The sequence below is a fragment of the Scyliorhinus torazame genome, chromosome 5, assembly GCF_047496885.1.
Source record: "Scyliorhinus torazame isolate Kashiwa2021f chromosome 5, sScyTor2.1, whole genome shotgun sequence".
NCBI lineage: Eukaryota > Metazoa > Chordata > Chondrichthyes > Carcharhiniformes > Scyliorhinidae > Scyliorhinus > Scyliorhinus torazame.
In genome coordinates, this window is record NC_092711.1 from 200,174,407 (window position 1) to 200,190,581 (window position 16,175).

At 48.8% G+C, this 16,175-nt stretch overlaps 1 protein-coding gene across 2 annotated transcripts in view; it reads left to right on the top strand.

Annotated features, from left to right (window-relative positions):
• LOC140420875 (glycine receptor subunit alpha-4-like) overlaps nucleotides 1-16,175 on the top strand; it is a 168,458-nt gene that overhangs the window by 143,931 nt on the left and 8,352 nt on the right. The window contains exons 7-9 of one of the 2 annotated variants that reach the window (XM_072504974.1): nucleotides 2,314-2,528; nucleotides 11,939-12,088; nucleotides 13,577-13,687. In XM_072504974.1, coding sequence (XP_072361075.1) covers nucleotides 2,314-2,528; nucleotides 11,939-12,088; nucleotides 13,577-13,687 — 476 coding nt within the window. The remainder of the gene's footprint in view (nucleotides 1-2,313; nucleotides 2,529-11,938; nucleotides 12,089-13,576; nucleotides 13,688-16,175) is intronic. The other variant, XM_072504975.1, reaches the window with a different exon arrangement.

Below are 16,175 nucleotides of genomic sequence, written 5' to 3' on the forward strand. Positions count from 1 at the left end.
CCATCCGCACCAGGCCAAGCATTCTTCCACCGACCTGCCAGCTCCTTGACTACAATGGCAACGCCATTGTCAACTGGGGTTATCCAATAAGGCGATCAAGGCGACGCTGCGGTTTGAAATCGTCGGGCCTGACAGAGCATCTCTGCTCGGTGCTTGTGCCACCCCTGTAATTCATGCACCTCGCCGGGTGCCGGCACCCCTCAAGGATCGTCTGAACAGCAATTACAGGGCCTCCAAGACCAGGGCACCATGTCAAAGGTTACAGAGCCCACAGATTGGGTCAGCTCCATGGGCTGCGTCAAGCAGCTGTCAGGGGAGCTTCGCATTTGCATTGACCCTAAGGATCTAAACCGAAACATCATGAGGGAGCATTACCTGATACCAAAACGAGAAGAGTTGACCAGTGAGATGGCTCATGCCAAATTCTTTACTAAGCTCGACGCCGCCAAGGGTTTTTGGCAAATACAGCTGGACGCGTCCAGTCGCAAGCTGTGCACGTTCAACACCCCGTTCAGTCGCTACTGCTGCAACCGGATGCCTTTTGGCATCATATCTGCCGCCGAAGTATTTCATCGCATCATGGAGCAGATGATGGAGGGCATCGAAGGGGTGTGAGTATACGTTGACGATGTCATTATCTGGTCCACAACGCCCCAGGAACACATCGCTTGCCTCAAGAAGGTATTCCAAAGAATCCATGAACATAGTCTTTAGCTCACCAGGGCCAAGTGCTCATTTGGTCAATCGGAGATCAAATTCCTAGGTGCCCACATCTCGCAGCAGGGCGTGCGGCCAGACGCCGAGAAAGTCTCGGCGATCAACGCCATGAAGACCCCATGAGGACAAAAAGTCGGTCCTCCGCTTTCTCGGAATGGTCAACTTCCACAGGAAATTCATTCCCAATATGGCATCCCACACCACGGCCCTCCGCCATCTCGTCAAAAAGTCGATGGAATTCCAGTGGCTGCCCACGCATGAAGAGAAATGGCGCGAGCTGAAAGCAAAACTCACGACAGCCCCGATCCTAGCGTTCTTCGACCCAACCAAGAAAATCAAGACATCAACTGATGCAAGCCAGGACGGCATTGGGGCGGTGCTCCTTCAGCAGGATGACTCCGCGTCCTGGGCTCCAGTGGCGTATGCCTCCAGGGCCATGACGCCCACTGAGCAACGCTACGCTCAGATTGAGAAGGAGTGTCTGGGCCTCCTAACAGGGATAGTCAAGTTCCACGACTCTGTTTATGGCCTGCCGAAATTCACGGTAGAGACGGACCACAGGCCTCTTGCCCACATAATCCAGAAGGATTTAAACGACATGACACCTCGGTTGCAGCTATTCTTCTAAAGCTACGCTGCTGTGACTTCGAACTGGTCTACACGCCAGGTGAAGAGCTGATCGTTGCAGATGCCCTGTCCAGGTCCATTACCACACTGTGTGAACAAAGTGACTTCATCTGCCACATAGAAGTGCAAGGGCAGTTGTGTGCCTCGAACCTTCCGGCCTCCGACGAACGGGTGGTCCAAATCCGTGAGGAGACAGCCAAGGATCCCCTGCTGCAGCGTGTGATGCAGCACCTCAGCAAGTGCTGGCAGAAGGGACAATGTCCCCAGTTCTATAATGTAAAAGACGACCTGACGGTGGTGGAGGGAATCATTCTGAAACTCGACAGGATCGTAATTCCTCAGAGTATGCGTGCTATGGTTCTGGGCCAACTCCATGAGGATCACCTTGGGATCGAGAAATGCCGACGCAGAGCTCGGGAGGCGATCTATTGGCCGGGCATCAGCCAGGACATTGCCGACACAGTCCTCAACTGCCCTACCTGTCAGAAGTTTCAGCCAGCTCAACCCAAGGAAACGCTGCAACAGCACGAGATCGTGACCTCTCCGTGGTCCAAAGTCGGTGTAGACCTTTTCCATGCCAAGGGGCGTGACTACGTACTCCTGGTAGAATACTTCTCCAGTTACCCAGAAGTGGTGAAACTGTCCGACCTCACGTCGAAGGCGGTAATCAAAGCCTACAAAGAAACGTCCGCCAGGCATGGGATACCGCTCACGGTAATGAGCGACAATGGTCCTTGCTTTTACAGTCAGGAATGGTCTGACTTCGCACAGTCCTACAACTTCCGTCACGTAACCTCCAGTCCCCACTACCCGCAGTCAAAAGGGAAGACCGAAAAAGGGGTCCACATTGGTTAAATAGTGAGTGTATGGACTGAGGAATAGATGGTTCAGTGTGTGACCTGGTTGACGATGAGGTGTTGTTGAGCTATATTGTACTATTGCTGAATGGTGTTTCTTTGTGCTCCACAGGCACATTCACCTGCATTCAGGTCAAATTCCACTTGGAGAGGCAGATGGGCTATTACCTTATCCAGATGTACATCCCCAGTCTCCTAATCGTCATTCTGTCCTGGGTCTCCTTCTGGATCAACATGGATGCTGCACCAGCACGGGTTGGCCTTGGGATCACCACTGTCCTCACCATGACGACACAGAGCTCAGGCTCCAGGGCCTCACTCCCAAAGGTCAGTACAAGATCAACCAATGATATTCCAAGGTGAAAACAACCGACTTGTTTTATTATTCAGCACGTTGTTGCTGTTGGAGCTTGCCACTCCCAAGGATATACCTTAGCTATGGTCTGTTGCATCTCTCAATGTGCACAAAGGCTGACTACACTCTGTATTTCTTTGTCTACCCCTGGCCACCAAATATAGCTCCCTATCAACATCTTCATCTTGGTTTGGCCAGGCTGCAACTGCTGGAGAAGTGGGTGACACTGTCACTTTGACCCCATCCCATACAAAAGGACCCATCTTCACAGCTAATTTCATCCCACTCTTTTCCTTCCGCCTTTGCCACGATCTCCACCATGGCGGAGGCGGAAGAGACTCCCTCCACTGCGCATGCGCAGGGATGCCGTGAGCGGCCGCTGACGCTCCCGCGCATGCGCCGCCCAGCAATGTCATTTCCGCGCAAGCTTGCGGGGCACCAAAGGCCTTTCCCGCCAGCTGGCGGGGCGGAAATCAGTCCGGCGCAGGCCTAGCCCTCATGGTTAGGGCTCGGCAGCTCAAGGGGCGGAGGATTCCGCACATTTGGGGCAGCGCGATGCTGGACTGATTTGCACCGTTTTTGGCGCCGGTCGGCGGACATCGCGCCGATTACGGAGAATTTCGCCCCCGGTGCCTGTAACTCATTGGGGCAGCCAAGGGTTAAAGATCTCTGGAAAATACATAAATTATTGGTTAATTCACTTGTGTTGGGACTCGAGGGTCTGTAGAGCTGTAAATTGACCATGCACTCGGCTCAGGGTGTGGTAACAATACATGACTGCCAAACCTTCTTCATCTATCTGTGAATTCTTCCTTTCGGTATCCGAAAGGTTCTGCACACAATGGTGACAGGTCATTTCACGCCACCTTATGTGAAAATACCGCCACTATGCCATAAGGTGATGGCATCACGCATCGCTATTATGGGTTTGTCTGGGTTAAAGTGGACAAGTATGGTCAATAATTCTAGGTTTTGTTTCACTTGGTCAAAAGATTTTCTCTGGGAATCTTCCCATTTTTATCATTGCTGCTTTTTCAAAATTTGGTGCAGGGGCGCCAGAATTGTTGACAAGTTGGATAGGAAAACAACCGTAATAGTTGACCATCCTGAACAAGGACGTCAACTCATTCACGTTTCATGGTGCTAACACACTTTTAATTATATTTGCCATGTCCTAGAGTGGATGTGAGCTTTTTACATCAACTTTCAAATCTAAATATGTGACCTTTTCGGTCTGAAACGTGCACTTCTCGCATTTTAGACATATACCAGCTTGTTTGAGACCTCCTGAGGACGTATTCCAGATTGACACTATGCACTTCGGGTGTTGCTCCCATTCATAGGACATCACGATAACCTTTTGGGATCCCCTGTAAAAGGCTCTCCGTCCTGCACTGAAATATAGCGCAGGCGCATGAAATACTGAAGGGAAAGCTGTGAAGAAGATGCAGAGATCCTTCTGTGTGATTTGGATAGGTTAGGTGAGTGGGCAATGGAATGGCAGATGCAGTATAACTTGGATAAATACAAGGCTCTCCACTTTGGGAGCAAAAATGGGAAGGTGCACTATTATCTGAATGGCCCAAAATTAGGAGACGGAACATGCAACGAGACCTGGGTGTTATAGACCAGTCACTGAAGGTAAGCATGCAGGTGTAACAGGCAGGAAAGAAGGCAAATGGTGTGCTGGACTTCACTGCGAGAGGATTCGAATACAGGAGCAGGGATGTCTTACAGCAATTATACAGGGCCTTGGTGAGGCCACATTTGGAATATTGGGTGCAGCTTTGGTCTACTTATCTGAGGAAGGATGTTCTAGCTATAGAGGGAGTGCAGCGAAGGTTTACCAGACTGATTCCTGGGATGGCAGGACTTGCGTACAAGGAGAGATTGAATCGGTTAGGATTGTATTCACTGGAGTTCAGAAGAATGAAGGGGGAATCTCATCGAAACCTATAAAATTCTAACAGGACTGGATAGGGTAGATGCAGGAAGGATGTTCCCGATGGTGGGTGTGTCAAGAATCAGGGCTCAGAGTCTGTGGATATGGGATAGACCATTTAGGACAGAGATAAGGAGAAAGTTCTTCAGCCAGAGAGTGATGAGCCTGTAGAATTCGTTACTGCAGGAAATGGTTGAGTCCAAATCATTGTATGGTTTCAAGAAGCAATTAGATATAGCACTTAGAGTGAAGGGGATTTGGGGAAAGTGGAATTAGGCTTTTGGATGATCAGCCATGATCATAATGAATGGCAGAGCGAGCTTGAAAGGTTGAATGGCTTCCTCCTGCACCTATTTTTTTCTGTTTCTACGAAACCTCGTATGTTGGAATCATAGAATCCCTACAGTGGAGAAGGAGGCATTCAACCCATAGAGTCTACACCAACCCTCTGAAAGAGCACCCCATATAGGGTTGGGCCCCCATCCTATTCCTGTAATCCAGTGACCCCACCTAACCTATGGACACTAAGGGGCAATTTATCATGACCAATCCACCTAACCTGCACATCTTTGGACTAAGCCTTGGAATAAGTCTTTGTCTGTGTTTATGGTGGTGAATTTCCTTGATTCTTCCTCCAACTCAAGCTGCTGGTATGCATGGCTTAGATCCAAGTTAGTGTAGCTGAGGCCTCCTGCCAATTTCACGTAGAGGTCCTCAATCCTCGGAATAAGATACCTACCTACTTTAGCAGTCCTGTTCACAGTCATCTTGTACCTGCCGCAAATCCTTACTATACGGTCAGGCTTTAACACTGAGACGATTGGTGCTGCACACTCAGAGAACTGTCCTGGAATGATTACCCCCAGGTCTTCCAGACATTTCAGCTGCACGTCAGCTTTTTGATGCAGGACATTGGGCACTGGTCAGGCTCTAAGAAATTTTGGTGTTGCATCAGGCTCTTATGTAGATTTTGGCTTCACCCCTTTTATGGACCCCAGCTCTGTCTGGAAAACTTCCTGGTACTTGCATAGAAGTTTCTGGAAAATCCCATCCAAGATGCTGATAATCTACAGCCAATGTAGCCTGATTTTCTTCAACCAATCTTGCCGTATGAGGCTTGGACTCTGTCCATTTACGATTAAAGGCAGCTGGGCAGACTTGTTGATATTGAAGCCGTGCCTATTATCTTCAGGGCCTCCCCAGTATAGGTGACTAAAGTCACCGTTGTACTGCTGAGGCTCATGGATTGCAACCCACCCTGGAGATACTTATATGACTGTTCTCCTCCCACCATGGCAGCAGCATCTGCATCGAACTCCATATTTAATATTCACGTTCACATTAAGGACAATTTCAATGGTGGGTCTCGTGCTTAACCCTACCATGTTAGGCTTATAAATTTCAGACTTCTCTTCCGGGTCTTCCACTGGCGTCGCTGACGGGTTTTTTGGGGGGACTAGTTTGTCTGATTATGGTCGGAATTCTCGGTCGTTGCGATTCTCTTTTCCTGCTGGCAGCATACCCCACAAATGGGTAACCTGGTGACGTGGGGTGGTTTCAATGGGAAATCCCATTGACAAGCGGCGTATAGGATCCCGCCACCAGCGAATGGCGCACCGCTGAGAATCATGCAGCTGAGGGACCGGAGGATACAGCCCTTTGCACCTGGTTTTTAAATAGCCTTTTCTATTACATCTGAACCAAATGAACTCTTTACATTTGTGCGAGTCTTGGGGATGGTCTCCCCCACAACGATAACAAGCCTCTAGACCTTGTGACTGACGGTTACTCTTCCTTTTTTTCAAGCTCCGCCTCACCATTGCTATGAGTACTTTGGGCGGCCGCCATCACTGATTTACCTGGCTTTGCATGCCCTGCAGTTGAGCGCTTTCAATTGCTGCAGCCAACTCAAACATTGTTCAAAGGGATATTCTAGTTTCTGCCAACAACTTCTTCTGAATATTCAAGTTATTGATACCACAGACCAAACGGTCACATAACATATCACTCAGAGACAGACTGAATTTGCAAAGTTCAGCCATCTGTTGAAGTCTGGCTAAATAAGTGATACGGTTTCTCCATAACCCCTAATGGCTGAATGCAATTTATAATACTGCATTATAATGAGGGCCAGGGATTGTAGTGGTTTCTCATAATTGTACGAGTTGTTCAAAGGACTTAGTGTCCGGGACCTCCGAGATGTTAGTCTTCTCATGAGGTTATATGTTTTTGGGCCGCAAGCTGTGAGTTATATGACTTTTTGATTGTCTTCTGCCATTATTTCATTGGCAGCGTAAATGTATTGGAGCCTTTTCACATGTTTGCCCCAACTGTCAATCTCTGAATCGAATGGATCAATTTTCCCAAATAGTAGCATAGCTATTCCATAAAACGATAGAATCCCTACAGTGCAGAAGGAAGCCACTTGGCCCATTGAGCATGCACAGGCTCTCCGAAAGAGCACTCTACCCGGGCCCTCTCCTCCTCTCCCCCCCCCCCCCCCCCCCCCCCCCCCCACCCCCATCCCCCTACCTATCCCCATTCCCCATAACCCCACCTAGGCTGCACACCTTTGGACTGTGGGAGGAAACCGGAGAACCCGGACGAAACCCACGCAGTCACAGGGTGAAAGTGCAAACTCCACACAGACAATTACCCAAGGCCAGAATTGAACCCGGGTCCCTGGTGCTGTGAGACAGCAGTGCTAACCACTGTGCCACCATTTGACTGTGGCAGATTCGGACCGCGGAGCCAGCCGCAAAAAATACCCCCCCGATCGGCCACTCGCCCGACCATCTAACTGCGCGGATCTAACCCCTGGCCGCCTATAAGGCGATGTCCTCAATGTCCGATACCCCCCACCAGCCGCCACGCCATCATCCCGACTGGTTAGTTCCACGCCGCCGGGAACTTGGCCGGTCGGGAGCGGAGGATCGCTGGGCAGGCCTCTGTCAATGGGCCCCCAGCCGCGCGGCGTACTCTGCGATCACGCCGATTTTCGGGCCCCGGAGAATAGCCGAACCGGCGGCGGGCCCGATTTCGGCATTAAAGTGCAGAGAATCCAGTCGCTGAACTATCAGAAAAGAGAGCAAGATCGAAACTCATTGTGCCAGAAAAGATACTAATATGCACCTCATCTCTCGCTCCTCAGGGAGACAAATGGAATTCTGGCCAGAAGCACAGAAACTGATTGTTAAGCTGCAATTAACCATTAATGTGACATGTCACATGACCCATGCCTCTGGCTTTTTTGGACGGTTTTGACATTACAGCTGTCTGCTGTTTAAAATCCATCTGGTGAACCACCAATAAGCAGCCCTTCAGGCAGAGCAACAGCCTGCTTCTCAAGTCTGTCTCTGCAGGGAGATGTCCTACCATTGCCTGCGGAACGGCCCCAGTATTTGTGTACCTACTTTATCATACGATATCAATGCCAACTGTAAAGCAAATTTTACAGCTCCAGTCTTCAGCCAGCTAAACTCAAATTTGTATGCATGTGTGTGTGTGTTGTGTGTGTGTGTGTGTGTGTGGTAGAGTGGGACTTTCGCAACACTCCTCTCCCAGGTTTTCAAACACCTAACTTTCTGCATACCTTCATAAGGCACAACCTCATAACAACTGAGCGGCATAAACTGACAGGTTTGTCTTGCTTTTGTGAACAGGACATAGCTGGGCAACTTTCCACATTGTCGAGTAGATGCCAGTGTTATAGCTGTACTAGAAAAGCTTGGCCAGGAGTAGGGCAAGCATAAGTCTTCAGCCCTGCTGTTGGAATGTTGTTGTTCTGTCCGGTGCCTTCAGCCATTTCTTGATATCATGCGGAATGAATTTAAGTGTCCAAAGTGATGTTGAGTGTCATAATGTACACACAAGTATATGATGGTGCAGAGACAGACACTGACTGACACACTGAAAGACCAATCAACACACAGCACACAGCAGCCAATCACCAGACAGGACAAGGGCACTATATAGCCAGAGGGCACTAGTTTTCCCGCTCATTCGGGATGCAGCCTCAGTAACACGAACATCTACCATGTGCTAGCAGTATAGTCTGGTCAGGTTAGCCTCAGGTCTCCAGTCAACCTAACATAGTGTCAACCCACAGTGCAAGTATGTTTAACAGCTCATAGCTAAATAAAATAGAGTTGTACTTCTACAAGTGTTGGTAGCCTGTCTCTCTCTCTCTGCTCTGGTAAACGCAGTCCTCACAGACCCAGCATACCCAACACATCATTGAGGAGATTGAGATTAATCATCTGCTCAGCATTTATGGCTACAAATTGCTGCAAACAATCTTTGTCTTTTGCACTGATGTCCTGAGTCACCACCACTGCGGATGGGAATATTCATGGAGCCTCTTCCTAAATTAATCATTCACAACTGGATATAGCAAAACTGCAGATCTTTGTTCGATCCATTGGTTATAGGGTCCCTCAGCTCTGCCTATTGCATGCTGCTTCCCATTGCTGAGCCTTTTTATGGTCCTTGAGTTATAAACTCACCGGGGGCAATTCTCCGATATGGAGGCCAAGGGTTTGCGCCGTCGTGAACGCCATCGCGTTTCACGACGGCGCGAACAGGGCCCGGGCACGGCCTATTATGGCCCCCACAGGGGGCCAGCACACTCCAGCCTCCTTGGGCCGCACCAAACTGCGCATGCGCGGGGGACTTCTTCCGCGCGCCGGCCCCGACCCAACATGGGGTCGGTGTTCAGGGGCCGGCCGTGCCAGGAAGTAGGTCGGGGTGGGGGGGGGGGAGAGGCCGGCCCGCTGATCGGTGGGCCCCAATCGTGGGGCAGACCCCATTGGAGGCCCTCCCCGGTGAAGGAGCCCCCTCTGCCCCTCACAGGCAACCCCCCCCCCCCACCACGAGCATTCCCGCCAGCAGCAACCAGAGGTGAATGGCGCCGGCGGGACTCTGTCGTGTCGGAGCAGCCGCTCGGCCCATCCGGACTGGAGAATCAGTGGCCCCTCCAATTCCAGCGGCCCGCGGCCAGCGGCGTGCGAAACGCGCCGGTTCAAATGGCGCCAATTCTCCGCACCTCGGAAAATCGCGCGCCGGCGTCGGGGTGTCGTGGCTCGGTTGCTCCAATTCTCCGGCCCGGCACGGGGCTCGGAGAATCGCCCTCCCATCTTTGAATCATCCTCAAACTCTGGAATACAGCAGGCATGCTCAGAGACCAATCATACAGATATTCATCCTTCCTCCTCCTTTCATAGAATCAGAGAAGCCATACAGTGCATAAGGAGGCCATTCGGCCATCGAGTCTGCACCGACCCTCTGAAAGAGCATCCGACCTAAGCCCACTCCCCCACCCTATCCCTGTAACCCCACCTAACCTGTACATCTCTGGACATTAAGGGGCAGTTTCAGCATGTCCAGTCCACCTAACCTGCACACCTATGGACTATGGGAGGAAACTGGAGCACCCGGAGGAAACCCATCCAGACATGGAGAGAACAGTCCACACAGACAGTCACCCAAAGCTGGAATTGAACCTGGGTCTCTGGCACTATGAGGTTTGTGAAGATTGGGTGGGCTCTGGTGCGATGCACGCTGTGGTCAATGATGAGCCTCACTGTCTTAGCTTATGTATACAAAATGGTCATTCTGGTCGAGGGGACATGGGGTGTTCGATAATGGGATGGCAAGCTGGGAAGCATTTTATACATTCTAGCAAAATTTCAATGGGCGGGACGATAGCACAGTAGTTTGCACTGTTGCTTCACAGTGCCAGGGATTGGGTTCGATTCCCGGCTTGGGACACTGTCTGTTCGGAGTCTGCATGTTCTCCCGGTGTCTGCATGGTTTCCTCCGGGTGCTCCACTTTCCTCCCACAAATCCTGAAAGACATACTTGTTAGGTGATTTGGACATTCGGATTTCTCCCTCAGTGTACCCGAACAGGCGCCGGAGTATGGCGGCTAGGGGACTTTCACAGTAACTTCATTGCAGTGTTAATGAAAGCCTACCTGTAACACTAATACAGATTAGTATTATAAGACAAAAACAAATGAGTTTGATCCATATTGTGATGAAATACTGAAGTCATAAATTTTGAACAATCCAACTGTGCTCAATCTCTCCTGTTTCCTTTCTCTTCAGTGCTTTCCCTTGTTAAGAACAGACTTACATACTTCCTTTTTATCACCCATGATCAATATGTTTATATGTAGATATTTGTATTTTCTTACCCTGGGCATGGTTTATTCAATTTTTAGTAACCCAGCAGCAAGCATTTGTATATTTAGAATGAGATATGTTATTTTATTTCATACAAGCTTTCCTTGAAGATTAACGAAAATGCAATGTCTCATTCACTCAATTTGTCCACACTATCACACAGACACAGAATTATATATTGATGAACATAAAAACAGTTGTTAGAAAAATGACATTTACCTTAGTCTCTCTTTTGTTGCAGGCTTGATGTTTCTTAGTTGAGTTGATGGTTTGGCTAGAGCATAGGTCAGATTTCTCAGCAGCTCCAAACATTCCTGTAGTTGATCTGCCAGGAGCTTGGTTTGTCAGGTGAACATCAAGTTCGAACAGGATATAGGAGAATCCTTCTTTCTCTTTCAAGGTATTGCTATTCGATACCATGGCTTCTTAATTGATGACATTGGCCCGATAATATTTGGTTTGTGGACTATCTGATGGAAATCTGCTGTAATGTTTTAAAAGCAGGCAGTAAAGATGACCACCTTAACAATGTAACTTTGTGTCAAGTGCCGAGGCATAGTCCAAATGAAAGGTGGTGTGTCAATTCGATAAGCATTCTGGACTGCTTTTCACACCTATGATTTCAGACAATCTTTCTGTGTGAAGGACAGACCATCATATTACAATGGGATGTCGATGGGTATCATTTACCTTTTTGTCTGAGCTACAATGGGTCTTATCAATCAATAATGGTTTCTTCTGCTTTTTCTGGAGACGAGGAGTAGGGTGGTACGGTGGTTAGCACTGCTGCCTCATAGCGCCAGGGTCCCGTGTTTGATTCCGTCCTCGGATGACTGTCTGTGTGGAGTTTGCATATTCTCCCCGTGTCTGGTTGGATTTCCTCCGGGTGCTCAGGTTTCTTCCCACAGCCAAAGATGTGCAGGTTAGGTGGATTGGCCATGCTAATTTGCCCCTAAGTGTCCAAAGATGTGCAGGTTAGATGGGGTTACGAGGTTACAGGGATAGGGCGGGAGTGGGCCTAAATGGGGTGTTCTTTCGGTGGGACAGTGCAGAGTCGATGGGCCGAATGGCCTCCTTCTGATTCTATGATTCAATCCATAAGAGAAGTCTGGTGATCCCTCCATCTTTTGCAAGCTTTAAAGATGTGGCTTTAAAAAATAGCTTCAACATTCTGTAATATCTACATGCCTGTATTTGGCATAACAATGTGCAAACCATTGTGAGCTGGGTGTAATGGTAGTCTTTGTCCTGACAGGTCTCCTACGTTAAAGCTATCGATATTTGGATGGCTGTCTGCCTTCTCTATGTCTTTGCTGCACTACTTGAATATGCAGCAGTCAACTTTGTGTCCCGGCAACACAAGGAATTCATACGGCTTCGAAAGAAACAGAAACGCCAACGGATTGTAAGTTGGAATCGTGCGATCCCAGACATTGATTGAGTTTGTCTTGTTGGTTCTCGATCTTAACTATTTGACCCTTGCAGCTTCATTTAATCCTCCGTAGTGTCTATTTGTTTAAGATATTAATAAACTTGCGGAATGAGTGCGTCTTTGGCAAGTAGGTGATGTGGTGCCTTTGTTGGGAAGAATACCGAGGCCATGTTCTGCTGAGATAAAATTGGTGAGACCGCATCAGGAGTATTGTGTGGACTTTCGGTCTCCTTACATTTGCCATAGAGGGAGTGCAGTTTATGTTCACCAGACTGATTCCTGCACAGCAGGATGGTCATATGAGGAGAGATGGGGTTGACTAGGCCTATGTTCATGGAGCTTCAAAGAATGAGAGGAAATCTGATTCAAATTCTGACGGGGCTGGGCAGATTGTATGCAGGGCTGATGTTTCCTCTGTCTGGGGGTTCACCGTCTACGATACGGGGTGGGCCATTTTGGCCTCAGGCAAGAGGAAATTTCTTCGCTCAGAGGATGGTGAACCTGTGGCATTCTCCACCACAGAAAACTGTGGAAGTAAAAATCACTGAATATATTTAAGAAGGAGATAGATAGATTTCTAGACTCTAAAGGTGTCAAGGGGTGTGAGGCGAGCAGGAGTATGGTGTTCAGACGGAGAAACAGCCATGATCGAATTGAATGACAGAACAGGCTTGATAGGCCAAATTACCTATTCCTGCTCCTATTTTCTCTGTTTCTGACATTTTCAGTTTCCTAAAGCCACTTAAAATTGGAGAATTGCCACTCCACAGTGGCAATTGTTCACTTTCTGAGCCAGATAGGCTGATTGTCTGCCATTAACAATTTTCACACAGTTAAGACTATCAACCACCAGATTGACCTTTCTGTGGAGGATGTATGGGGCAGTTAATGTACAAGTGCAGCGACTTTATGAAAATCACAGGGAGGTGAAGTAGAAGGTGCAATTTTCATGAAGTTAATTGCAGGACAGAGCCAAGCAGCTGAAACCCTCTGGCAATTCTCAACCTTGCTACACGTTGTTGCATAATTTGTTCATTATTAACGGTTGAGTCGTTCAAATACCATTATTTTATTTAGGAAAACCTGGCCCATTGTTTATATGATTTTCCACAATGTCAGACCACAAACTCCCCCTCAAGTGGGGTCTGCCTGATGGTCAAAGAACTCAGCCCCAGTAATATTTTGCCGAGAAATGTTCTACACAAACTGTCCCCTCCCATATTGCCATAAAGCAGCAGGTTAAACAAACGAAAGGTTCAAATGAGATGCATCAGTGCTAAAATCTCTCTTTATATGCCTAGGATTAAGAGGCAGTTTGGTCGGATATGTGCTTCCTTCGACAGTAATTGTGGTTTGGGAAGAGGTGTGAGATTACTGTTGTTCTAATTTGGGTTGTTCTATTTGGTTCCTTTAATTCCCACTTTCTCTAATTTTGTTTCCACTGGGCCATGTCTATGACAGGGACTGGTCAGCCGAACCGAAAGTGGTGATTCGCTGGGGCCTGAGTATGGCTTGAGGAGCAGGGATCCAGCATTTGGGACTCTAACTCAGTTCTGCAACCTAGGCTTCAGGGTAAACTTGTGATGTTGTGTCTGTGATATGTGCCTGTCACTGTGAAATCAATATTCTCCATTCCATGTGAAAAGGAAGGTGGCTGTATCGTGACAGTCGGGAAAACCTCCGGGAGCATCTTGGCATGCTGCGCATGTTATGAGATTGTCAACACCCTGGGACAATGCCACACTTCTTACATTAACCTAATCAATAGATTTGTCAGGTTTGGGAAGGATTTAAAAAGGGGCTTTTATAAGTTTTGTCAACTAATTATGTCTGTAACACTGAAATAGATAATGGGCAGCAGTTAATTACCTTCAAACTAATTCATCCAGTGTGAAGAATGTGGGAAAGTTCTGTGGCGAATACAAAGCCAAGACTAAGTGACCATCCTAGGAGAGAGGACACGTTCAGGGTATTGTGACCATCCTAGAGAGAGACGACAAGGCAGCGTATAGTGACCATCCATAGAGAGAGGACAAGTTCAGGGTGTAGTGATCATCCTAGAGAGAGACGACAAGGTCAGCGTATAGTGACCATCCATAGAGAGAGGACAAGTTCAGGGTGTAGTGATCATCCTAGAGAGAGACGACAAGGTCAGCGTATAGTGACCATCCATAGAGAGAGGACAAGGTCAGGGTGTAGTGACCATCCATAGAGAGAGGACAAGGTCGGGGTGTAGTGACCATCCTATAGAGAGAGACGACAGGGTCAGGATGTAGTGACCATCTAGAGAGAGAGGACATGTTCGGGGTGTAGTGATCATCCTAGAGACAGAGGACAAGGTCATGGTGGAGTGACCATTCTACAGAAAGAGGACAAGGTCAGGGTGTAGTGACAATCCAGAGAGAGGGGACAAGGTCAGGGTGTAGTGACCGTCCTAGAGAGAGACGACAAGGTCAGGGTCTAGTGACCATCCTAGAGAGGCAGGACAAGGTCAGGGTGTAGTGACCATCCTAGAGAGAGACAACAAGGTCAGGGTATAGTGACCATCCTACAGAGAGAGGACAAAGTCAGGGTGTAGTGACCATCCTAGAGAGAGACAACAAGGGCAGTGTATAGTGATCATCCAGAGAGAGAGGACAAGGTCAGGGTGTAGTGACAATCCAGAGAGAGAGAACAAGGTCAGGGTGAAGTGACAATCCAGAGAGAGGACAAGGTCAGGGTGTAGTGACCATCCCAGAGAGAGAGGACAAGGTCAGTGTATAGTGACCATCCAGAGAGAGGACAAGGTCAGGGTGTAGTGACCATCCCAGAGAGAGAGGATAAGGTCAGGGTGTCGTGACCATCCTATAGAGACAGGGCAAGGTCAGTGTGTAGTGACCTTCCTAGAGGGACAGGGCAAGGTCAGTGTGTAGTGACCATCCCAGAGAGAGACGACAGGTTCAGGGTGTAGTGACCATCCCAGAGAGACAGGACAAGTTCAGGGTGTAGTGACCATCCTAGAGAGAGACGACAAGGTCAGTGTGTAGTGACCGTCCTAGCGAGAGAGGACAAGGTCAGGGTATAGTTACCATCCGGAGAGAGAAGACCAGGCCAGGGTGGAGTAACCATCCTACAGAGAGACGACAAGGTCAGTGTGTAGTGACCATCCAGAGAGAGATGACAAAGTCAGGGTATAGTGTCCATCTGGAGAGAGAGGACCAGGCCAGGGTGTAGTGACCATCCTACAGAGAGACGAAAAGGTCAGGGTGCAGTGACCATCCAGAGAGAGAGGACAAGGTCAGGGTATAGTGACCATCTGGAGAGAGAGGACCAGGCCAGGGTGTAGTGACCATCCCAGAGAGAGACGACAAGGTCAGGGTGCAGTGACCATACAGAGAGATAGGACAAGGTCAGTGTGTAGTGACCATCCCAGAGAGTGCAGACAAGGTCAGGGTGTAGTGATCATCCCAGAGAGAGAGCACAAGGTCAGGTTGTAGTGACCATCCTAGAGGGACAGGGCAAGGTTAGGGTGTAGTGACCATCCAGAGAGACAGGGCAAGGTCAGGATGTAGTGACCATCCTAGAGGGATAGGACAAGGTCAGGGTGTAGTGACCGTCCTAGAGAGAGATGACAAGGTCAGGGTGTAGTGACCATCCTAGAGAGAGACGACAAGGTCAGGGTGTAGTGACCGTCCTAGAGAGAGACGGCAAGGTCAGGGAGTGTTTACAATTCTACAGAGAGATGACAAGGTCAGGGAGTGTTGACCAACTTAGAGAGACAGGACAAGGTCAGGGTGTAGTGACAGTCCAGAGAGAGAGAACAAGGTCACGGTGTAGTGACCATCCTAGAGAGACAGGACAAGGTCAGGGTGTAATGACAATCCTGAGAGAGAGAAAACAAGGTCACGGTGTACTGACCGTCCTACAGAGAGACGACAAGGTCAGTGTATAGTGACCATCCAGAGAGAGGACAAGCTCAGGGTGTAGTGACCATCCCAGAGAGAGAGGACAAGGTTAGGGTGTACTGACCATCCCAGAGAGAGAGGACAAGGTCAGGGTGACATAACCATCCTATAGAGAT